Source organism: Scyliorhinus canicula, chromosome 9, assembly GCF_902713615.1.
Source record: "Scyliorhinus canicula chromosome 9, sScyCan1.1, whole genome shotgun sequence".
In the NCBI taxonomy this organism is placed as follows: domain Eukaryota; kingdom Metazoa; phylum Chordata; class Chondrichthyes; order Carcharhiniformes; family Scyliorhinidae; genus Scyliorhinus; species Scyliorhinus canicula.
This window is the reverse complement of record NC_052154.1, coordinates 629,690-655,149: the sequence shown is the minus strand read 5'-3', so window position 1 is coordinate 655,149 and position 25,460 is coordinate 629,690. Positions and strand designations below refer to the sequence as shown.

The following is a 25,460-nucleotide window of genomic DNA, read 5'->3' as shown; positions in this document are numbered from 1 at the left end:
AGTTTAAAACCTGCCCATTCGAGGTGGGTATGGTGGTTTGTGTCCATTCGAGGTGGGTATGGTGGTTTGTGTCCATTCGAGGTGGGTATGGTGGTTTGTGTCCATTCGAGGTGGGTATGGTGGTTTGTGTCCATTCGAGGTGGGTATGGTGGTTTGTGTCCATTCGAGGTGGGTATGGTGGTTTGTGTCCATTCGAGGTGGGTATGGTGGTTTGTGTCCGTGGTAACAGTGGGTTCCTTTGCAGCACTGAATGTCTTTGGTTAAATTGTGTTTGGACAACAGGAATTCCGGACATGGCTGGCGGAGGAATGGGGGCGAACCCTGGAGGATATTTTCCATGAGCACATGCAGGAGCTAATCCTCATGAAATTCATCTATACCAGTCAGTACGAGTGAGTTGACGTGTCAAACCAACTTTTGTACCCTTCAGTGATTGGGAATCCTATTGCCTGGGATGGGGGGGAGAGCCTGGGGTGGGGGGGGGGGGGGGATAGCCAGCCTGGGGCATAGGGTGGTGGTGTCAAGGGTGCTGGGGGCAGTGGAAGGGCTTTTGCTTCAATGCGTTCGGGGGGGGGGGGGGCGTTTGAGGAGCTGCCACGTGGTAATCCCCATTGGGAATGGTTCCTATGGATGGCATACTCTGGTCCACTGGCTTTAAATCGAATGACTTTGATGACGCTTTTCCCGACTGTTAAGGGACTAGTTAGCTAGTGGTCAGGGCACCCATGCTGAGTGAGGTGGAGTGTGTAATCATACAACCCATACAGTGCAGGAGGAGGCCATTTGGCCCATTGAGTTTGCACCGACCCTCTGAAAGAACTCCTACCTGGGCCCACTACCCTGCCCTATCCCCCTAACCACCCCTAACCTGGGCCCACTACCCTGCCCTATCCCCCTAACCACCCCTAACCTGGGCCCACTACCCTGCCCTATCCCCCTAACCACCCCTAACCTGGGCCCACTACCCTGCCCTATCCCCCTAACCACCCCTAACCTGGGCCCACTACCCTGCCCTATCCCCCTAACCACCCCTAACCTGGGCCCACTACCCTGCCCTATCCCCCTAACCACCCCTAACCTGGGCCCACTACCCTGCCCTATCCCCCTAACCACCCCTAACCTGGGCCCACTACCCTGCCCTATCCCCCTAACCACCCCTAGCCTGGGCCCACTACCCTGCCCTATCCCCCTAACCACCCCTAGCCTGGGCCCACTACCCTGCCCTATCCCCCTAACCACCCCTAACCTGGGCCCACTACCCTGCCCTATCCCCCTAACCACCCCTAACCTGGGCCCACTACCCTGCCCTATCCCCCTAACCACCCCTAACCTGGGCCCACTACCCTGCCCTATCCCCCTAACCACCCCTAACCTGGGCCCACTACCCTGCCCTATCCCCCTAACCACCCCTAACCTGGGCCCACTACCCTGCCCTATCCCCCTAACCACCCCTAACCTGGGCCCACTACCCTGCCCTATCCCCCTAACCACCCCTAGCCTGGGCCCACTACCCTGCCCTTTCCCCATAACCACACCTAGCCTGGGCCCACTACCCTGCCCTATCCCCCTAACCACACCTAACCTGGGCCCACTACCCTGCCCTATCCCCCTAACCACCCCTAACCTGGGCCCACTACCCTGCCCTATCCCCATAACCACCCCTAGCCTGGGCCCACTACCCTGCCCTATCCCCCTAACCACCCCTAGCCTGGACCCACTACCCTGCCCTATCCCCCTAACCACACCTAGCCTGGGCCCACTACCCTGCCCTATCCCCCTAACCACACCTAGCCTGGGCCCACTACCCTGCCCTATCCCCCTAACCACACCTAGCCTGGGCCCACTACCCTGCCCTATCCCCCTAACCACACCTAACCTGGGCCCACTACCCTGCCCTATCCCCCTAACCACACCTAACCTGGGCCCACTACCCTGCCCTATCCCCCTAACCACACCTAACCTGGACCCACTACCCTGCCCTATCTCCGTAACCACCCCTAACCTGGGCCCACTACCCTGCCCTATCCCCCTAACCACCCCTAACCTGGCCCCACTACCCTGCCCTATCCCCCTAACCACCCCTAACCTGGCCCCACTACCCTGCCCTATCCCCCTAACCACCCCTAACCTGGCCCCACTACCCTGCCCTATCCCCCTAACCACCCCTAACCTGGGCCCACTACCCTGCCCTATCCCCCTAACCACCCCTAACCTGGCCCCACTACCCTGCCCTATCCCCCTAACCACCCCTAACCTGGGCCCACTACCCTGCCCTATCCCCCTAACCACACCTAACCTGGGCCCACTACCCTGCCCTATCCCCCTAACCACACCTAGCCTGGGCCCACTACCCTGCCCTATCCCCCTAACCACCCCTAACCTGGGCCCACTACCCTGCCCTATCCCCGTAACCACCCCTAACCTGGGCCCACTACCCTGCCCTATCCCCCTAACCACACCTAACCTGGGCCCACTACCCTGCCCTATCCCCCTAACCACACCTAACCTGGGCCCACTACCCTGCCCTATCTCCGTTACCACCCCTAACCTGGGCCCACTACCCTGCCCTATCCCCCTAACCACACCTAGCCTGGGCCCACTACCCTGCCCTATCTCCGTTACCACCCCTAACCTGGACCCACTACCCTGCCCTATCTCCCTAACCACACCTAGCCTGGGCCCACTACCCTGCCCTATCTCCCTAACCACCCCTAACCTGGACCCACTACCCTGCCCTATCCCCCTAACCACCCCTAACCTGGACCCACTACCCTGCCCTATCCCCCTAACCACCCCTAACCTGGACCCACTACCCTGCCCTATCCCCCTAACCACACCTAGCCTGGGCCCACTACCCTGCCCTATCCCCCTAACCACACCTAGCCTGGGCCCACTACCCTGCCCTATCCCCCTAACCACCCCTAACCTGGACCCACTACCCTGCCCTATCCCCCTAACCACACCTAACCTGGGCCCACTACCCTGCCCTATCCCCCTAACCACCCCTAACCTGGGCCCACTACCCTGCCCTATCCCCCTAACCACCCCTAACCTGGGCCCACTACCCTGCCCTATCCCCCTAACCACCCCTAACCTGGGCCCACTACCCTGCCCTATCCCCCTAACCACACCTAACCTGGCCCACTACCCTGCCCTATCCCCCTAACCACCCCTAACCTGGACCCACTACCCTGCCCTATCCCCCTAACCACACCTAACCTGGGGCCCACTACCCTGCCCTATCCCCCTAACCACCCCTAGCCTGGGCCCACTACCCTGCCCTATCCCCATAACCACACCTAACCTGGGCCCACTACCCTGCCCTATCCCCCTAACCACCCCTAACCTGGGCCCACTACCCTGCCCTATCTCCGTTACCACCCCTAACCTGGGCCCACTACCCTGCCCTATCCCCCTAACCACCCCTAGCCTGGGCCCACTACCCTGCCCTATCCCCCTAACCACACCTAACCTGGGCCCACTACCCTGCCCTATCCCCTAACCACCCCTAGCCTGGGCCCACTACCCTGCCCTATCTCCGTAACCACCCCTAACCTGGGCCCACTACCCTGCCCTATCTCCGTAACCACCCCTAACCTGCGCCCACTACCCTGCCCTATCTCCGTTACCACCCCTAACCTGGACCCACTACCCTGCCCTATCCCCCTAACCACCCCTAACCTGGGCCCACTACCCTGCCCTATCCCCATAACCACCCCTAACCTGGGCCCACTACCCTGCCCTATCCCCCTAACCACCCCTAACCTGGGCCCACTACCCTGCCCTATCCCCATAACCACCCCTAACCTGGACCCACTAACCTGCCCTATCCCCCTAACCACCCCTAACCTGGACCCACTACCCTGCCCTATCCCCCTAACCACACCTAACCTGGGCCCACTACCCTGCCCTATCCCCCTAACCACCCCTAACCTGGACCCACTACCCTGCCCTATCCCCCTAACCACCCCTAGCCTGGGCCCACTACCCTGCCCTATCCCCCTAACCACACCTAACCTGGGCCCACTACCCTGCCCTATCCCCCTAACCACCCCTAACCTGGCCCACTACCCTGCCCTATCCCCCTAACCACCCCTAACCTGGGCCCACTACCTTGCCCTATCTCCGTTACCACCCCTAACCTGGGCCCACTACCCTGCCCTATCCCCCTAACCACCCCTAACCTGGGCCCACTACCCTGCCCTATCCCCCTAACCACACCTAGCCTGGGCCCACTACGCTGCCCTATCCCCCTAACCTCACCTAACCTGGGCCCACTACCCTGCCCTATCCCCCCTAACCACCCCTAACCTGGACCCACTACCCTGCCCTATCTCCCTAACCACCCCTAACCTGGACCCACTACCCTGCCCTATCCCCCTAACCACCCCTAACCTGGGCCCACTACCCTGCCCTATCTCCGTTACCACCCCTAACCTGGGCCCACTACCCTGCCCTATCCCCCTAACCACCCCTAACCTGGGCCCACTACCCTGCCCTATCCCCCTAACCACACCTAGCCTGGGCCCACTACCCTGCCCTATCCCCCTAACCACACCTAACCTGGGCCCACTACCCTGCCCTATCCCCCTAACCACACCTAGCCTGGGCCCACTACCCTGCCCTATCCCCCTAACCACACCTAACCTGGGCCCACTACCCTGCCCTATCCCCCTAACCACCCCTAACCTGGGCCCACTACCCTGCCCTATCCCCCTAACCACCCCTAACCTGGGCCCACTACCCTGCCCTATCTCCCTAACCACCCCTAACCTGGGCCCCACTACCCTGCCCTATCCCCCTAACCACACCTAACCTGGGCCCACTACCCTGCCCTATCTCCCTAACCACCCCTAACCTGGGCCCCACTACCCTGCCCTATCTCCGTAACCACCCCTAACCTGGGCCCACTACCCTGCCCTATCCCCCTAACCACCCCTAACCTGGGCCCACTACCCTGCCCTATCCCCCTAACCACCCCTAACCTGGGCCCACTACCCTGCCCTATCCCCCTAACCACCCCTAGCCTGGGCCCACTACCCTGCCCTATCCCCCTAACCACACCTAACCTGGGCCCACTACCCTGCCCTATCCCCCTAACCACCCCTAGCCTGGGCCCACTACCCTGCCCTATCCCCCTAACCACACCTAACCTGGGCCCACTACCCTGCCCTATCCCCCTAACCACCCCTAACCTGGGCCCACTACCCTGCCCTATCTCCGTTACCACCCCTAACCTGGGCCCACTACCCTGCCCTATCCCCCTAACCACCCCTAGCCTGGGCCCACTACCCTGCCCTATCTCCGTAACCACCCCTAACCTGGGCCCACTACCCTGCCCTATCTCCGTAACCACCCCTAACCTGCGCCCACTACCCTGCCCTATCTCCGTTACCACCCCTAACCTGGACCCACTACCCTGCCCTATCCCCCTAACCACCCCTAACCTGGGCCCACTACCCTGCCCTATCCCCATAACCACCCCTAACCTGGGCCCACTACCCTGCCCTATCCCCCTAACCACCCCTAACCTGGGCCCACTACCCTGCCCTATCCCCATAACCACCCCTAACCTGGACCCACTAACCTGCCCTATCCCCCTAACCACCCCTAACCTGGACCCACTACCCTGCCCTATCCCCCTAACCACCCCTAACCTGGACCCACTACCCTGCCCTATCTCCCTAACCACCCCTAACCTGGACCCACTACCCTGCCCTATCCCCCTAACCACCCCTAACCTGGACCCACTACCCTGCCCTATCCCCCTAACCACCCCTAGCCTGGGCCCACTACCCTGCCCTATCCCCCTAACCACACCTAACCTGGGCCCACTACCCTGCCCTATCCCCCTAACCACCCCTAACCTGGGCCCACTACCCTGCCCTATCCCCCTAACCCCCACTACCCTGCCCTATCCCCCTAACCACCCCTAACCTGGGCCCACTACCCTGCCCTATCTCCGTTACCACCCCTAACCTGGGCCCACTACCCTGCCCTATCCCCCTAACCACCCCTAACCTGGGCCCACTACCCTGCCCTATCCCCCTAACCACACCTAGCCTGGGCCCACTACGCTGCCCTATCCCCCTAACCTCACCTAACCTGGGCCCACTACCCTGCCCTATCCCCCTAACCACCCCTAACCTGGACCCACTACCCTGCCCTATCTCCCTAACCACCCCTAACCTGGACCCACTACCCTGCCCTATCCCCCTAACCACCCCTAACCTGGGCCCACTACCCTGCCCTATCCCCCTAACCACCCCTAACCTGGGCCCACTACCCTGCCCTATCCCCCTAACCACCCCTAACCTGGGCCCACTACCCTGCCCTATCTCCGTTACCACCCCTAACCTGGGCCCACTACCCTGCCCTATCCCCCTAACCACCCCTAACCTGGGCCCACTACCCTGCCCTATCCCCCTAACCACACCTAGCCTGGGCCCACTACCCTGCCCTATCCCCCTAACCACACCTAACCTGGCCCACTACCCTGCCCTATCCCCCTAACCACACCTAGCCTGGGCCCACTACCCTGCCCTATCCCCCTAACCACACCTAACCTGGGCCCACTACCCTGCCCTATCCCCCCTAACCACCCCTAACCTGGGCCCACTACCCTGCCCTATCCCCCTAACCACCCCTAACCTGGGCCCACTACCCTGCCCTATCTCCCTAACCACCCCTAACCTGGGCCCACTACCCTGCCCTATCTCCGTAACCACCCCTAACCTGGGCCCACTACCCTGCCCTATCTCCGTAACCACACCTAACCTGGGCCCACTACCCTGCCCTATCCCCCTAACCACCCCTAACCTGGACCCACTACCCTGCCCTATCTCCCTAACCACCCCTAACCTGGGCCCACTACCCTGCCCTATCCCCCTAACCACCCCTAACCTGGGCATCTTTGGACTGTGGGAGGAAACTGGAGCAGCTGCGGAAATCCACGCAAACATGTGGAGAATGGGGCGGCGCAGTGGTTAGCACTGCTGCCTCACGACGCTGAGGGCCCGGGTTCAATCCCAGCCCTGGGTCACCGTCCGTGTGGAGTTTGCGTGTTGTTCCCATGTTTGTGTGGGTCTCTCCCCCACAACCCAAAGATGTGCAGGGTAGCTGGATTGGCCATGCTAAATTGCCCTTAATTGGAAAGACATAATTGGATAATCTAAATTTATTTTATAAAAACTAAAAAAAAAGACACGTGGAGAATGTGCAAACTCCACACAGTAACCCGAGGCCGGAATCAAACCCGGCTCCCTGCTGGGAAGCAGCAGTGCTGACCACTGTGCCGCCCAGGAGGGGTGAGGGCCTTCTTTGGTATTGGGGTGCTCTGGTGGAGCTGGGACAGTGATGATCAGGAATTGGGGGCGGTGATTTTGACTTCTCTGGACATGAAGGCGAGGTATCCTAACCCCTTGTATTTGTGTTTTACAGTAACTGCCTGACATATCGTAGGATCTACTTGCCGCCCTTCAGTCCAGAAGATCTGATAGCACCCGGTCTCTTTAAAGGAACGTATGGCAGCCACGGACTGGAGATAGTGATGCTGAGCTTCCATGGGACCCAGATCAAAGTAACAAAAATCACTGTAGGTCATTATAAGCTGCAATCTTTCCTGAGAAACTGTGCATGCCTGAGATCTGTGAAAGTAGTCTGCAGTGTTCGCTGGCTGCCAATCTCACTATATCCATGGTATCTTTTTATGTTAAAACAAACATTAATTTAAACTAAATTAACCACATTAACATCACAGAAACACCTATACAATTCACAATTAAACAATTCTTAAAATAAAAGGATAAAAACTTATGCCCTGCACCATCACCATGAATAATGCAATCAAGAAACCCCAATAGAGTGGCATTCAAGTGCCACTTATAAATAAAATTAACGGTTTACTTATCTGTGCAGACCTTTGGAGAGAGAGACCCTTTCAGGAACAACGTGAAAATCCTTATTGTGTTATCAGACTCAAATCCTATGACAAACTGTTATTCAACTTAAAATCCTATAACAAAATGTTAAACTACAGACAGACCTGACTCCTCCCATTAATTACATCAGTATATTTCAAACTTTCTTGCTGCCGCTGGCGGCTGACCGTTGCTGTTGGTCGCCCTTGCTTTGTTCCTGTTTTCTGCTTTTAATGGGTTGTTCACCAGAAGTCCTGGAGCTCACACCAGCACTGCTGGTAGCTACAAAATGGAGGAATCTCTCTCGTGCCCAGAACGTGATGTCAGTGTTCAGGCCGTGTGACCTGCTCTCTGCTGGCGCTCCGGGCAGGAAGAGTCCAACGATCTCCTGGGCCAGCACACTGACATCAGCAGGAGGCGGTCTGCTCTGCTGTGCTCTGGACCTGTGCACTGCTGAGGCAGCACGCATGCGCAGAACGGCCGGCATTTTGTAAGGCCTTGTGCGGTTGTGCTCTACTCCCCGCGATTGGAAACGCCGCAATGCATGGCTCCACGACTGGCTCGCAACCCTGGGTTTGAAAATGACCGAATTAATCATCTGGATTCCACTAAAATGTACCATAACCTGCTTAGCTGGAACTAAACACCATCCCTCAAATTATCTACACTCCAGGGAATCTCCAGTAATCAAAAGCCATCTCTCTGTAAACAAATAAATGGTTAAAATCAATAATTACCTCTCCTTCTATGGCACCTTAATTACATCTTTAGTAGTCACACTGCCTGTACCACAGGGTTTTTAATAACATTACTACCACAAATATAATAATTTCTACATTCATCACACTGTGCACTTTATGCTGGCCCAGATGGGCAGCTGGTCCCCTGGCTGCCTGGCCCACAGTGTTTGAAGAGGGTAAAATCTCTGATTAGTGATTCAAACTATAGCTTGGAGGAGGGGCCATCAAGCTCCTTGGTGAACTTTTGCTGGTAAAGCACATTCCTCGTGTGGGGGACTCTTTGTTCCTTTGGAGTTGATTTCCAAAGATTATAAGTTGTCTTGATGACCATTACCTGTCACCTGTGAATTATAAAAATATCTGTAAGTTACCTGAGTGCAATGCCCGTTGATTGCCAACTTAACTCTGTCCATGGCAGTGTCCTCGGTCCAATAGCTTCAAGCCCCACTGTAGGGTTGGTACTGAGTGAGTGCTGCATTGTTTAGATGAGATTTGACCCCAGGCCTGTTGAAGGAGGATCAGAAGATTGGGTAACACCATTCAAAGCTGAGTAGAGAGTTCTCTACTGACCTGACCCAGCATTAATCTCTCCACTAACACAATGAGAAACAGCTCAGCTGGTTATTCATTTTCTGTTGTGGCATCTTGCTGTGCCCACAAAATGGTTGCCAAGACGACAGCGTAAGGTGTTATGTATTTTGTTTTTCCGGTACATGTGATCACCCTGTGCAATTTCAGTGAGGTGGTAATTGAATGGAATTCAGAAACATTTTTAATAGTCTAGTGCAGGGGTGGGCAAACTACGGCCCATGGGCCGCATGCGGCCCGCCAAAGGTCTTTATGTGGCCCACCAAGTCATTAAAAAAATATTTTTTTTTTTCAAGGTTAATGGGGGGGGGGGGGGGGGGGGGCTGTTAGATTACTTACTGGTATAGGGTGGATACGTGGGTTTAAGTAGGGTGATCATTGTTCGGCACAACATCGAGGGCCGAAGGGCCTGTTCTGTGCTGTACTGTTCTATGTTCTATATGAGGCGCCCAGAATCATAACCGGGTGAAGTAATTATTTTACTTAATATACTATGCAGCCCTTTAAAATTGTGAATTTCTGAATGTGGCCCTTGCACGGAAAAGTTTGCCCACCCCTGGTCTAGTGAATAAATCAGTGACCTCCAGAGAAGAAAGTAAGCTAACCTTTATTTCTTTTTGAGTATAGGGAGACCCAAATGTACCTGCGGGTCAGCTGACTTTGCACATTGATGTCACTCGTCCTGTCCAGCTGCCTGACATCGAGCACCTTCGAAGCTTTGACAAACTCTCACGAATTGTGTTGGAGATTCACCAACAGGTGCAGTGTGACCAACAGAACCAGGAGCACTGGCACGAGAATCCTCAGAGTGATATGGACAGCTTGCAGCCCACGTGTAATGGTGACCACGGAGCGAAAGCTGACGGGATGAGCACGAAGCCTGAGACAGGAGGAGCAGAGGGAGCAACTGCAGGAGGGTTACCAGCACCTCCAGTGCCTGGGCAACCCTTTGTGCTACCTGTGGGAGTGATGGCTCGAAATGAAGTGTATCCAAGGAAGTGTAGGGCCTGGTAAGGAATTGTCAAGTATGTGGCACACTGGTTAGCACTGCTGCCTCACGGCGCCGAGATCCCAGATTCAATCCTGGCCCTGGGTCACTGTCCGTGTGGAGTTTGCACATTCTCCCTGTGTTTGTGTGGGTTTCGCCCCCACAACCCAAAGATGTGCAGGGTAGGTGGATTGGCCACGCTAAATTGCCCCTTAATTGGAAAAAATGAATTGGCTACTCTAAATGTATTTTTTTTTTAAAGTATGTGGCACTAAATACCAGCAGGTTACTGGTCCTCCCAATAGTCAATATCTTGTTAAAGGTGGACTTTGCACCTGGCTTCACAGAAGAAGAGGGTGGAGTTAATGTAAGATTTGAGGAGAAGGGAGAGTACTGGAGGTGTTCAATCAGATAAAAATAGATACAAAGGAGGTGCTAAATAGGCTGCCATCTCCCAAAATGTAACAAGCCACCCAAGTTGCTGAGTTACCAGGCTAGAAAGAGCAGAAACTCTGACCACAAACTTCCAGTCCTCCGATATGAGAATAATTGCAGATGTTGGATCTCTATTTTCGAGAAAAGCAGCGAATGATATCCGGGTAACTGCAGGTCTGTCAGAACATAGAACATTACAGTGCAGTACAGGCCCTTCGGCCCACGATGTTGCACCGTCCTGTGATACCCTTCTAAAGTCCCTCTACACTATTCCCTTATCGTCCATATGCCTATCCAATGACCATTTGAATGCGTTTAGTGTTGGCGAGTCCACTACTGTTGCAGGCAGGGCATTCCACGCCCTTACTACTCTGAGTAAAGAACCAACCTCTGACATCTGTCCTATATCTATCTCCCCTCAATTTAAAGCTATGTCCCCTCGTGCTGGACATCACCATCCGAGGAAAAAGGATCTCAATGTCCACCCTATCTAATCCTCTGATCATCTTGTATGCCTCAATTAAGTCACCTCTTAACCTTCTTCTCTCTAACGAAAACAGCCTCAAGTCCTTCAGCCTTTCCTCATATGATCTTCCCTCCATACCAGGCAACATTCTTGTAAATCTCCTCTGCGCCCTTTCCAATGCTTCCACATCCTTCCTGTAATGTGCCGACCAGAACTGCGCACACTACTCCAAATGCGGCCGCACCAGAGTTTTGTACAACTGCAACATGACCTCATGGCTCCGAAACTCAATTCCTCTACCAATAAAAGCTAACACACCGTACGCCTTCTTAACAACCCTCTCAACCTGGGTGGCAACTTTCAGGGATCTATGGACATGGACACCGAGATCTCTCTGCTCGTCCACACCACCAAGAATCTTACCATTAGCCCAGTACTCTGCCTTCCTGTTATTCCTTCCAAAATGAATCACCTCACACTTTTCTGCATCAAACTCCGTTTGCCACCTGTCAGCCCAGCTCTGCAGCTTATCTATGTCCCTCTGTAACTTGTAACATCCTTCTGCACTGTCCACAACTCCACCGACTTTAGTGTCATCTGCAAATTTACTCACCCATCCTTCTACGCCCTCCTCCAGGTCATTTATAAAAATGACAAACAGCAACGGCCCCAAAACAAATCCTTGTGGCACACCACTAGTAACTGGACACCAGTCAGAGAATTTCCCATCAACCAGCACTCTTTGTCTTCTATCAGCTAGCCAGTTTCTGATCCAAACTGCTAAATCGCCCTGAATCCCCAGCCTCTGTATTTTCTGCAATAGCCTACCGTGGGGAACCTTATCAAACGCTTTACTGAAATCCATATACACCACATCAACTGCTTTACCCTCATCCACCTGTTTGGTCACCTTCTCGAAGAACTCAATGAAGTTTGTGAGGCACGACCTACCCTTCACAAAACCATGTTGACTATCTCTAATCAAATTATTCCTTTCCAGGTGATTATACATCCTATCTCTTATAAACCTTTCCAAGACTTTTCCCACAACAGAAGTAAGGCTCACTGGTCTATAGTTACCGGGGTTATCTCTACTCCCCTTCTTTGTACAAGGGGACAACATTTGCTATCCTCCAGTCCTCTGGCACTATTCCTGTAGACAAAGATGACTTAAAGATCAAAGCCAAAGGCTCAGCAATCTCCTCCCTAGCTTCCCAGAGAATCCTAGGATAAATCCCATCCGGCCCAGGGGACTTATCTATTTTCACACTTTCCAGAATCGCTAACACCTCCTCCTTATGAACCTCAAGCCCTTTTAGTCCAGTAGCCTGTATCTCAGTATTCTCCTCGACAACTTTGTCTTTTTCCTGTGTGAATACTGACGAAAAATACTCATTTAGCACCTCTCCTATCTCCTCGGACTCTACGCACAACTTCCCACTACTGTCCTTGAACGGCCCTACTCTTACCTTAGTCATTCTTTTATTCCTGACATACCTATAGAAAGCTTTAGGGTTATCCTTGATCCTACCTGCCAAAGACTTCTCATGTCCTCGCTTGGCTCTTCTTAGCTCTCTCTTTAGAGCCTTCCTAGCTAACTTGTAACTCTCAAGCGACCCAACTGAACCATCACGTCTCATCTTCACATAAGCCTCCTTCTTCCTCTTGACAAGTGTTTCAACTGCTTTAGTAACCCATGGTTCCCTCACTCGACCACTTCCTCCCTGCCTAACAGGTACATACTTATCAAGGACACGCAGTAGCTGTTCCTTGAACATGCTCCACATTTCCATTGTGTCCATCCCCTGCAGTTTTCCTCTCCAGGCGATGCATCCTAAGTCTTGCCTCATCGCATCATAATTGCCTTTCCCCCAGCAAGAACGGCAGTGATGGGGAGAACAACTGGAGACAAATTGTTCCCGACAAAATTAATTCTCGCTCGGTGAAGCATGAATTAATAAATGAGGGGTGTGAATTTGTGAACGATACAGTAAGAAGTCTTACAACAGGTGAAGGAGCTGCGCTCTGAAAGCTAGTGACTCCAAGCAAACCTGTTTAATTTTAACCTGGTGTTGTAAGACTTCTTGCTGTGCCCACCCCAGTCCAACGCTGGCATCTCCACATCATTGTTAATGATAAGCTATGCTGGGCTAACCTGATTGAATTCTTGTTGTGCTCGATGCTGCACAAATAGATTTTCAATTGACATTTGAAGTAATGCCAGATAACAGGCTAGCTTGGAAAATACAAGCACATAGTGCTGATAGCGTGGTGGCAACTTGGTTATATCATGTGGGCAATTGGATAAGGGGATAGATGATGGAATGGGAGTGAATGTTTATTTTTGTCACTGGGAACAAGTATGCAGTGAGGTCCCCCCCAGGAGTCATTATTGGGACCATTGCTCTCCGGGTGCTCCGGTTTCCTACCACAAGACCCCAAAGAGGTGCTGTTAGGTGAATTTCACATTCTGAATTCGCCCTCTTGTACCTGAACAGGCGCCGGAATGTGGCGACTAGGGGCTTTTCACAATAACTTCATTACAGTGTTAATGTAAGCCTACTTGCGACACTAATAAAGATTATTATTACTGTTAAAATAACCTGGAAGGGCGGTACAGTGGTTAACCCTGCTGCCTCACGGTGCTGAGGTCCCGGGTTTGATCCCGGCTCTGGGTCACTGTCCGTGTGGAGTTTGCACATTCTCCCCGTGTCTGCGTGGGTTTCACCCCCACAACCCAAAGATGTGCAGGGTAGGGGGATTGGCCACGCTAAATTGCCCCTTAATTGGAAAAAAAATAATTTGTGTACTCTAAATTTAAATAAATAACTAAATGAGCTGGGTGTGGGTATAGCACCTCATGCTCTTGTTGTGGGCCACCTCCAGAAACACCATCTGGTCGGTCTGCCTTGACAGAGCAATGGTCGCCTCCTGCAGCTCCTTACCCTGCTGCTTCACCACCTTGTCTACCCTAGCCAGGGCCCCACAGTGGGTCTTTTTCTACATTAAAGACTCGATAATAAGTGCAAGTTATTCTATTTTTTTAAATCTTTGAGTGAAGTGATTAGGTGGCCTAAAATTTCAACTCTGGCTCTTGCTAATTACTGACAAAGATTGATGGCAGGTTTTCCTCAGTAACGTCCTTGATCCTCTCAACAACTGCTTACTGGAATCAGTTTAGAAAAAGTTCTTTCAGAATGGGTGAGAGGCTTGAGAAATTCTGGAATCGATTGTATTATAACATCTGTCCGTTGTTGCAGAATGGCCTAGTTTCTAATGAATGCAAGTAAATAGCTAACAGACCTTTTGTACACAGTAATTGTTTTAGCTCATTTTCGTGATTCTGAATGTATCTGGTCTTTCATCCTTCTTCCTAGTTTTTACGGCACCGGTCTGATAGCAGGGCATGGATTCACCAGCCCCGAAAGGACACCTGGGCTTTTCGTCCTGTTTGATGAGCGATGTTTTGGCTTCATCTGGCTGGATCTGAAATCCTTCAGCTTGTACAGCAGGATTGAAGACTCACTGAGAAGTGCACAGGCTCCTTTCACAGAAGCTTTTGAATTGATGCTGAAGAGCATGCAATCATGGACATCCTGACTAATGTCAGCTCTCAGGGAATGAAGTGTTGCACCTCTGAGCAATCGCAGCTGTATAAAGCAGTCCCTCCCCATGTCCACTAAAGCATGCACTTTGGAAAGAAAGACTGGCGTTTGAGATTGCCAGAACCACGTAGCGCCTCCTCCTCACCTTAACCCCACCCCTTCTCACCTGGGCTACTATCCGAAGGTAATGTTGCTGCAACGATTTCATCAGAAAGTATCTTTCAGAGTTATCTTGGTGGACCGAGTAGAGAGTGAAACGTCTCTAGGAGTACGGAGAACCTCCCAGTGCTTGCTTGTGCATTAAAAACAAAGGGGGGATGAACGATGATTGAATGAAGCTTTGTGCTACTTTCTGAGTAACCTTTGTTGGTTCAGTAAGGGTTTCTGAGTGGCTTTCTTTTAATTTTGTTGCAAATTGTTGAACACATTTTCTTTTGTGTTGCTGAAGAAAGAGACGATGCTGTCTCAGCTTTTTGTCTTGTCAAGTACAAGATGAAAAGTACAGACAGCGTTTTCATCAGCAACACCAAGTTCTGAATTACCAAACAACTACATTTACTTTTATTGTTTTGGAGAGGGATCGGATGAGGAAGAAATGCTGGTTTTTGTATTTGATGTCACAGAAACCAGATTGTACCTGGGCCAGGTGTTACTCACAGACTTCATCACAACCCACCTCGAAACCTGCCAATGGAAACATAGTGACGCTATATCAGGAATTAAAGTATTATTTAAATTTCAGTTTATACAGTTATAATGCTTAAAAGATTTTAATATTTATGTTGAAATTTATATAGGAGAAATTCAGTTTAATGTTTTTATGTTTGAAAAGAATTATTTAAGTTTTGTTATCTAAAACCTAATTAAAAGAAACTTTTGGAAAATGTGTTCTGTTGCCTGCTTACACTAAGCACAGACTCGGTTACAAACTCAATCCGCATTGCCATCTGCAGATCAGAATCTGGGAATGCTCCGGAGAGTGACCTGCCTCCTGATTCCCCAAAGACCTCATCCACAAGGCACGTGTTAGGAATGTGATGGGGCACCTTAAATCTGTGCCCACTGGCCTTCAATCCTTCCACCAAATGGCACAGTAAGAAGCCTTACAACACCAGGTTAAAGTCCAACAGGTTTGTTTCAAACACGAGCTTTCAGAGCGCAGCTCCTTCCTCAGGTGAATGGAGAGGTATGTTCCAGAAACATTTATATAGACAAAGTCAGAGATGCTGGACAATGCTTGGAATGCGAGCATTTGCAGGTAATCAAATCATTACAGATCCAGGGAGAGGGATAATCACATGTTAAAGAGGTGTGAATTGTCTCAAGCCAGAACAGTTAGAACATAGAACGATACAGCGCAGTACAGGCCCTTCGGCCCTCGATGTTGCACCGACAAAAACTAAAGGCCATCTAACCTACACTATGCCCTTATCATCCATATGCTTATCCAATAAACTTTTAAATGCCCTCAATGTTGGCGAGTTCACTACTGTTGCAGGTAAGGCATTCCACGGCCTCACCACTCTTTGCGTAAAAAACCCACCTCTGCCCTCTGTCCTATATCTATTACCCCTCAATTTAAGGCTATGTCCCCTCGTGCTAGCCACCTCCATCCGCGGGAGAAGGCTCTCACTGTCCACCCTATCTAACCCTCTGATCATTTTGTATGCCTCCATTAAGTCACCTCTTAACCTTCTTCTCTCTAACGAAAACAACCTCAAGTCCATCAGCCTTTCCTCATAAGATTTTCCCTCCATACCAGGCAACATCCTGGTAAATCTCCTCTGCACCCGCTCCAATGCTTCCACGTCCTTCCTATAATGAGGCGACCAGAACTGTACGCAATACTCCAAATGCGGCCGTACTAGAGTTTTGTACAACTGCAACATGACCTCATGGCTCCGGAACTCAATCCCTCTACCAATAAAGGCCAACACACCATAGTATAGTTGGTAGGATTTTGCAAGTCCAGGCCAGATGGTGGGGGGTGGATGTAATGCGACATGAATCCAGGATCCCTGTTGAGGCCGCACTCATGCGTGCGGAACTTAGCTATAAGTTTTTGCTCGGCAATTCTGCGTTGTCGTGTGTCCTGAAGGCCGCCTTGGAGAACGCTTACCCGGAGATCAGAGGCTGAATGCCCTTGACTGCTGAAGTGTTTCCCGACTGGAAGGGAACATTCCTGCCTGGTGATTGTCGCACGATGCCCGTTCATTCGTTGTCGCAGTGTCTGCATGGTCTCGCCAATGTACCACGCTTCGGGACATCCTTTCCTGCAGTGTAAGAGGTAGACTACATTGGTCGAGTCGCACGAGTATGTGCCGCGTACCTGGTGGGTGGTGTTACCACGTGTAATGGTGGTATCCAAGTCGATGATCTGGCACGTCTTGCAGAGATTGCCCTGGCAAGGTTGTGTGGTGTCGTGGTCGCTGTTCTGAAGGCTGGGTAATTTGCTGCAAACAATGGTTTGAGGTTGCGTGGTTGTTTGAAGGCCAGTAGTGGGGGTGTGGGGATGACCTTGGCAAGGTGTTCATCTTCATTGATGATGTGTTGAAGGCTGCGAAGAAGATGTCCTAGTTTCTCCGCCCCAGGAAAGTACTGGACGACAAAGGGTACTCTGTCAGTGGTATCCCGTGTTTGTCTTCTGAGGAGGTTGGTGCGGATTTTTGCTGTGGCGCGTTTGAACTGTCGATCGATGAGTCGAGCGCCATATCCCGTTCGTACGAGAGCATCTTTCAGCATCTGTAGGTGTCTGTTACGCTCCTCCTCGTCTGAGCAGATCCTGTGTATACGGAGGGCTTGTCCATAGGGGATGGCTTCTTTAATGTGTTTCGGGTGAAAGCTGGAGAAGTGGAGCATTGTGAGGTTGTCTGTGGGCTTGCGGTAAAGCGAAGTGCTAAGGTGACCGTCCTTGATGGAGATGAGTGTGTCCAAGAATGCAACAGAATTTGGAGAATAGACTTTAACCTGCAGTTGTAAGGCTTCTTACTGTGCTCACCCAGTCCAACGCCAGCATGTCCACCAATGGGAACAGCTTCTCTCTATCTACACTGTCCATACCCCTCCTAACGTTGAGTAGCTTTATCAAATCTCCTATCAACCACCTCTTCTCCAAGGAAAATTGTCCCAACTTCTCCAGTCAGTCCATGTAGCGGAGTTCTTCACTGGTTTGGATGGCTGCAGCTCCAGCAAACTTGAGAAGCTTGGCACCATCCAGGACAAAGCAGTCTGTTCGGTTCACACCCTCATCTACCAACTTGATGCCTTCCTCCATTGACGCACAGGAGCAATTGTGTGTGCCATCTACAAGTTGCACAGTAGCAATTCACCAGAATTCCTTCGATATCACCCTTTAAACTCCTCCCGACCTATGCCAAGAGCAAAGTCTGGAGTAGACTATACAGCTTGTGGAGTCTGCTTCACTGTTCAACATGATCATGGCTGTTTCTGGGTTTCAACTCCATTTTCTCACTTTTTCATCTGCTCCCCACCTCCTTTTATTCCCTGAGACACCAAAAGTCTGTCTATCCCAGTCTCAAACATATTGATGGAGCATCCACAATCCTGGAGCATCCACAATCCTGGAGCACAGAATTCCAAAGATCACAAACATTTCAGTGAAGTAATTACTCCTCCTCAGTCCGAAATGATTGGCCCCCTTCTCCTGACACTGCCCTCCATGTTTTAGACCAACCAGCGGAAACAATCTCTCGGCATCCACCCTATCAAACCTCTTCAGAATTTTGTATGTCTCAATGCAATCTAAACTCCAGAGAATATAGGCCTATTGTACTTGGCCTATCTGTTTTCGAAAATGTTTTTATTAGAGTTTTCCTTCTGTACACAACAGAAATAAACATTCGTACAAACCAATTACACTTTCCAAAAGTCCCACATAAGAGTTGGCCTCCAAAATTCCCCATACTTTCCCAACCCCTCCCCTTTTTATTATATAGTATGTTTTCTTTATTGGTTTTCCATTATCGTACATAGAGTGGTATAGCGACACATATATTACTCTGTATTTAAAGACTTTCAGGCTGGGTGCCCCCTACCATCACGTAGTGTGGTCGGCATATGTGCCTCCCTATTCTCTCTTTCTCCGCCTCTTCCCCCCCCCACCATCCCCCCTCCTTTTTTAGTTGATGTGTGTGTCTCTCTGTGCCCCCCCCCCCCCCCCCCCCCCCCCCCCTCTGCTCTGTTGACTACTGTACAAACAGGTTGATGAATGTCCACGCCTTGTGGACATTCTCTTCCAATCCCCAGGTGATGCCTCTGTGGCACCATTCACATTTTCCTCCACCTCCTGGAATAACCTCATTCGGGTTCTGGTTAGCTGTGCTCTGTGCACCACTTTGAGCTGCATTAGGCTTAGCCTCGCGCATGTAGAAGTGGAGTTGGCCCTGCTCAGTGCTTCGCTTGAGAGCCCCCCACCTTCCTCCCATTTTCTCTTGTCCAGTGGGGATTGTGCATTTCCCAAGAGTCACCCATACAAGACCCTGAATCTTTCCCCCTCCATTGCTTCTAACCGTTCTTCCAATCGTGATTGTCCCAGTGCCCGTTGGTGTGTCTTTGTTTAATAATATTTATTAGTGTCACAAGTCGGCTGACATTAACCCTGCAATGAAGTTACTGTGAAAAGCCCCTAGTTGCCACGCCGGCACCTGTCCGGGTACAGCGACGGAGAATTCAGAATGTCCAATTCACTTAACGGCGCGTCTTTCGGGACTTCTGGGAGGAAACCGGAGCATCCGTAGGAAACCCACACAGACACGGAGAAAGTGCAGACAGTGATCCAAGCGGTAATTGAACCGGGGACTCTGACGCTATGAAGAAACCGTGCGAACCAATGTGCTACAGTGCCGCCCAATGTTTCCCTATGGAGGAAGTTTTTGACTTGCATGAGTTGTAACCTGTTCACCCTACCCCAGTCAGTTAAAGCCTCTCCGTCAGTTACTGTAGAGTTGTCAGTCTGTTATCTATGTTGTAGTCACTAACTGTCAGTCTCTCTTTCCCCCCCCCCCACCACCACACACGCATCCTCTCTCCACCTTTTGGAGGTGGTGTCTGTTTTGGCTGGCGCAAACCTGAGATTGTTGCACATGGGGGCCATAGTGGACATTTTGGTCCATGTCCATTTGTGGACGATTTGGATTACCAGGTGGTGGAGTTTGTGTTGGATTTCTTTCAGTGCAGTCCCTCCAGCTCTGCCCCTTCCCCTTGCAGGTTCACTGGGAAAATCTCAGTTGCTCATGTTGAGTTTGTAGCTGAGAAGGCTCTGAACTCTTTCAAGACCGCTATGTTGCTCTGGGGGTCTGTGATGTAGAGGAGCAGTTCATCCGCATACAGTGAGACACTCTTCCCTCCCCATCCCCTTCCAGTTTTTAGCCAGTCGAGTGCAGATCACTAGTGGCTCGATTGCCAGGGCGAATGGCAGTGGCATCCCTGCCTTGTGCCTCTGTGCAGTTGGAATTACTTAGAGCTGGTGGTGTTGGTCTGCACCCTTGCCATGGGAGTGCTGTACAGAAGTTTCACCCATGTTGTGAACCGTGCTCCAAGCCCAAGTCTCTCCAGTATCTCTGAGGTAACTCCACTCAACTCTGTCAAAGGCCTTTTCTGCGTCCAGGGAGATGATCATCTATGGTGTCCTCTCCCCGGATGGAGTCATCACGTTTAGCAGGCACCCGATGTTCAACGTTAGCTGCTTGCCCTTAACAAAGCCCGTCTGGTCTTTTACCACCACCTCTGGTACGTAGTTCTCCAGTCACATGGCTAGGATTTTGACCAGTATTTTTGTGTCGATGTTGAGCAATGTGACGGGTCTGTAAGACTCTCATTCTGTCGGGTCTTTGCCTTTCTTGTGTATCAGCAAGATTGAGGCATTGCTAGCGTGGACGGCAGGGTGCCCTGTGCTAGCGCAGGTGTGGGGCCAGTGCTGTCACTAATTTTTTGTATCCATTCCGCCGCCTTCCCTGCCTGCACAGAGTTGATGCTCTCCATGACTTCCTGCAGTTCTAGGGTGCTCCCAGCACCTGCTTCCTTTCCTCTCCCAGCACCTGCTTCCTTTCCTCTCCCAGCACCTGCTTCCTTCCTCTCCCAGCACCTGCTTCCTTTCCTCTCCAGCACCTGCTTCCTTTCCTCTCCCAGCACCTGCTTCCTTTCCTCTCCCAGCACCTGCTTCCTTTCCTCTCCCAGCACCTGCTTCCTTTCCTCTCCCAGCACCTGCTTCCTTTCCTCTCCCAGCACCTGCTTCCTTTCCTCTCCCAGCACCTGCTTCCTTTCCTCTCCCAGCACCTGCTTCCTTTCCTCTCCCAGCACCTGCTTCCTTTCCTCTCCCAAGACTGGCATGTTCAGTCCATTGAGGAACTGCTTCACCCTCAGTCCCCCTTGAGGGGGCTCAGAGGTGAACAGCCCCTGTAAAAGGCCTCAAATGTGTTGTTTTCCGGCTCGGTTACTTGTCTGCCATTGTCCCTAATCTGTGCTATTTCCCTCAGCTGGTGAGCCAGCAGACGGCTGGCTTTATCGAAAAATGAAATGAAAATGAAAATCGCTTATTGTCACGAGTAGGCTTCAATGAAGTTACTGTGAAAAGCCCCTAGTTGCCACATTCCGGCGCCTATCCGGGGAGGCTGGTACGGGAATCGAACGGTGCTGCTGGCCTGCTTGGTCTGCTTTCAAAGCCAGCGATTTAGCCTGGTGAGCTAAACCAGCCCCTATCTCCCATGTCCGTAGAAGGTCCACTGTGTCTGGCGGAGTTGGTGTGCTGCTTTCCTTATGGAGGGTCCATTTGTAGCTTTTTCCTCTCCGCCAGAAGCTATTAAGGTCGGGGTCACAGAGCGTCGTCGGTCTATCTCTAGTATGGAGTCGACTAGCCGTTGCCTAGCTGCCCTCTCTTCCCTGTCTCTATGTGCTTTATAGGCAATAATCTCACCCCTGATCACGGCCTTCATCGCCTCCAGGGAGTGGAGGGTGAGACCTTCCCATTCTGATTGTTGGTAATAGATCTGTTTGTGACTACTTCCTGTAGTAACGAATTCCACAGGCCGACCACTCTGGGTGAATGATGTGGAGATGCCGGTGTTCGACTGGGGTGAGCACAGTAAGAAGGAAGGAGCAGTGCTCCAAAAGCTAGTGTTTGAAACAAACCTGTTGGACTTTAACCTGGTGTTGGAAGACTGGTGTGGAGTGGACTCGATGGGCCGAATGGCCTTACTTCCACTCCTATGTCTTATGGTCTTATGGACTTCTTACTCTGGGTGAAGACATTTCTCCTCATCTCTACCCTAAACGGTCTACCCTGTACCCTTAGATTTTGACCCCTGGTTCTCGAACCCGCACCATCGGGACATCCTTCCTGCATCTACCCTGTCCAGTCCGATTAGAACTTTCTAGGTTTCTATGAGATTCCCCCTCCTTCTCAACCCCCGCGAATACCATCCTAACTGATTCAATCTCTCCTCGTACGTCATGATCTCATTGAATGGCAGATTTGATGGGCCAAATGGCCTACTTCTGCTCCTATGTCTTTTGACGTGTGATATTTTCTTGCAGAAAGCCTTGTCGGCAAGGAGGTCCAACCTCCGTGGGGGGGGGACGTCTCGTCTCCAACCTCACGTCCATGTAGTGTGGATTGTGGTCGGAGATCACAATCGCTGAGTATTCTGCTCTTATTATCCCTGGAAGCACCGATTTCCCCATTACAAATAAGTCAGTATGTGTATATAGTTTATCTACTTAGGAGAAGAAGAACTCCTCCCCTGGATGCGTGAACTGCCCCCATGTGCTCCATAAATGTGCTGAGTTCATTCGCCATGCTGGAGGTCTTCTCCTTTTTGGGGTTCGCCATGTCTGTCCGTGGGTCCTGCACACAGTTGAAATCCCCTCTGATGACGGGTTAGAACATAGAACAGCACAGAACAGGCCCTTCGGCCCTCAATGTTGTGCCGAGCAATGATCACCCTACTCAAGCCCACATATCCACCCTATACCAGTAACCCAACAACCCCCATTAACCTTATTTTTTAGGATAGTAAGGGCAATTTATCATGGCCAATCCACCTAACCCGCACATCTTTAGACTGTGGGAGGAAACCGGAGCACCCGGAGGAAACCCACGCAGACACGGGGAGGACGTGCAGACTCCGCACAGACAGTGACCCAGCCGGGAATCGAACCTGGGACCCTGGAGCTGTGAAGCATTTATGCTAACCACCATGCTATCGTGCTGCCCCTCAGTGTTAGTGTGTGTCTATGTCAGGGATTTCCGCCATGGTCTTCTTTATAAACTCTGTTGTCCCAGTTGGGTGTGTACATGTTAACCAGGCCCACTGGTGCCCATCCTGGACCCCGCTGACCATGATGTATCGTCCCCCTGGGGTTTGTAACCATCCTCATCGCTGGAAACACCGTCCTCTTACTGAACAGCATGACTACCCCCTGGCTCTCGTCCTGCAGCAAGAGTGGTACGTCTGTCCCACCCAGCCCTTCCTTACCCGCAGTTGGTCCTTCTCCCTCGGGTGGGTCTCTTGGGGGAAGACTATTTTGGCTTTGATATTTTTCAGGTGGGCGAAGACTCTGGATCTTTTCACTGGGCTGTTGAAACCCCTGACGTTCGAGGTGATCATTCTGATGGAGCGTTTGTGTCATTACCCCATTCTTTCCCCCCCCCCCCCCCCCGCAGGGTCACCCACACTTACCGTGTGGACCCCCCGCCCCCCCAGCACTCCGGGGTTTCCCTTTGGTTGGAGAGCCTCCAATGTGGCTGCTTGTGGCGCCATCATATCCCTGTGGCCATGTGTGGCCTGTTGTAACCCTTACCCCCCCCCCTCCCGCTGCTGTGCCCCCTCCCGCTGCTGTGCCCCCCCTGCTGCTGTGCCCCCCCTGCTGCTGTGCCCCCCCTGCTGCTGTGCCCCCCCTGCTGCTGTGCCCCCCGCCCCCCCTGCTGTGCCCCCCCTGCTGCTGTGCCCCCCACCCCCCCTGCTGTGCCCCCCTGCTGCTGTGTGCCCCCCGCCCCCCCTGCTGTGCCCCCCCGCTGCTGTGCCCCCCGCTGCTGTGCCCCCCCTGCTGCTGTGCCCCCCCTGCTGCTGTGCCCCCCCTGCTGCTGTGCCCCCCCTGCTGCTGTGCCCCCCCTGCTGCTGTGCCCCCCCTGCTGCTGTGCCCCCCCCGCTGCTGTGCCCCCCCTGCTGCTGTGCCCCCCCTGCTGCTGTGCCCCCCCTGCTGCTGTGGACCCCCTGCTGCTGTGCCCCCCCTGCTGCTGTGCCCCCCCTGCTGCTGTGCCCCCCCTGCTGCTGTGCCCCCCCTGCTGCTGTGCCCCCCCTGCTGCTGTGCCCCCCCTGCTGCTGTGCCCCCCCTGCTGCTGTGCCCCCCCTGCTGCTGTGCCCCCCCTGCTGCTGTGCCCCCCCCGCTGCTGTGCCCCCCCCTGCTGCTGTGCCCCCCCTGCTGCTGTGCCCCCCCTGCTGCTGTGCCCCCCCTGCTGCTGTGCCCCCCCGCTGCTGTGCCCCCCCCGCTGCTGTGCCCCCCCGCTGCTGTGCCCCCCCGCTGCTGTGCCCCCCCGCTGCTGTGCCCCCCCGCTGCTGTGCCCCCCCTGCTGCTGTGCCCCCCTGCTGCTGTGCCCCCCCTGCTGCTGTGCCCCCCTTGCTGCTGTGCCCCCCCCTGCTGCTGTGTCCCCCCTGCTGCTGTGCCCCCCCTCCCGCTGCTGTGCCCCCCCTGCTGCTGTGCCCCCCTGCTGCTGTGCCCCCCCCTGCTGCTGTGCCCCCCCGCTGCTGCTGTGCCCCCCCTGCTGCTGTGCCCCCCCTGCTGCTGTGCCCCCCCTGCTGCTGTGCCCCCCCTGCTGCTGTGCCCCCCCTGCTGCTGTGCCCCCCCCTGCTGCTGTGCCCCCCCTGCTGCTGTGCCCCCCCTGCTGCTGTGCCCCCCCCTGCTGCTGTGCCCCCCCTGCTGCTGTGCCCCCCCTGCTGCTGTGCCCCCCCTGCTGCTGTGCCCCACCTGCTGCTGTGCCCCACCCCCCGCCGGGGTCAGTCTGAGCCTGGCTCACCCCCCAGGGGCGGGGCCAGGCTGGGAGGGGGTGTGGTTGGACTGGGGCGGGGCCAGGCTGGGAGGGGGTGTGGTTGGAAGGGGGCGGGGCCAGGCTGGGAGGGGGTGTGGTTGGAAGGGGGCGGGGCCAGGCTGGGAGGGGGTGTGGCTGGGATGGGGCGGGGCCAGGCTGGGAGGGGGTGTGGTTGGAATGGGGCGGGGCCAGGCTGGGAGGGGGTGTGGCTGGAATGGGGCGGGGCCAGGCTGGGAGGGGGTGTGGCTGGAATGGGGCGGGGCCAGGGTGATGGGGGTGGAGTGATGTTGGGGGCGGGGAGACGGTTTGGGTCAGGTGACTCCTTTACCAAGATGGCGGGACATATCTCGCGTCAGTTGGAGAGGCGCATGCGTGGTGGCGGGAGGATGGCGTCTGCACTGAGGAGCGTGACGGAGGCTCTGAGGGAGCTGACTGAGCCCCGGGCCCGGGGTGAGGGGAGAGGAAGATGACGGAGAGTCCGGGGAGAGGGGAATGAGGGTGGTCCCGGGGGGAGGGGAGGGTGGTCCCGGGGGGAGGGGAGGGTGGTCCCGGGGGGAGGGGGGGAAATGAGGGTGGTCCCGGGGGGGGGGGGGGAAATGAGGGTGGTCCCGGGGGGGGGGGGGAATGAGGGTGGCCCCGGGGGGGGGGGGGAGGGGAATGAGGGTGGCCCCGGGGGG

At 53.7% G+C, this 25,460-nt stretch overlaps 1 protein-coding gene across 6 annotated transcripts in view; it reads left to right on the top strand.

Moving 5' to 3' along the window:
- fbxo31 (F-box protein 31) overlaps positions 1-15,625 on the top strand; it is a 48,947-nt gene extending 33,322 nt beyond the window's left edge. For all 6 annotated transcript variants that reach the window (XM_038806163.1, XM_038806164.1, XM_038806162.1 and 3 more), the window contains 4 exons: positions 283-392; positions 7,441-7,594; positions 9,875-10,257; positions 14,514-15,625. In XM_038806163.1, coding sequence (XP_038662091.1) covers positions 283-392; positions 7,441-7,594; positions 9,875-10,257; positions 14,514-14,736 — 870 coding nt within the window. In that variant the 3' untranslated portion in view covers positions 14,737-15,625. The remainder of the gene's footprint in view (positions 1-282; positions 393-7,440; positions 7,595-9,874; positions 10,258-14,513) is intronic.
- The last annotated feature ends 9,835 nt before the right edge of the window (positions 15,626-25,460 follow it).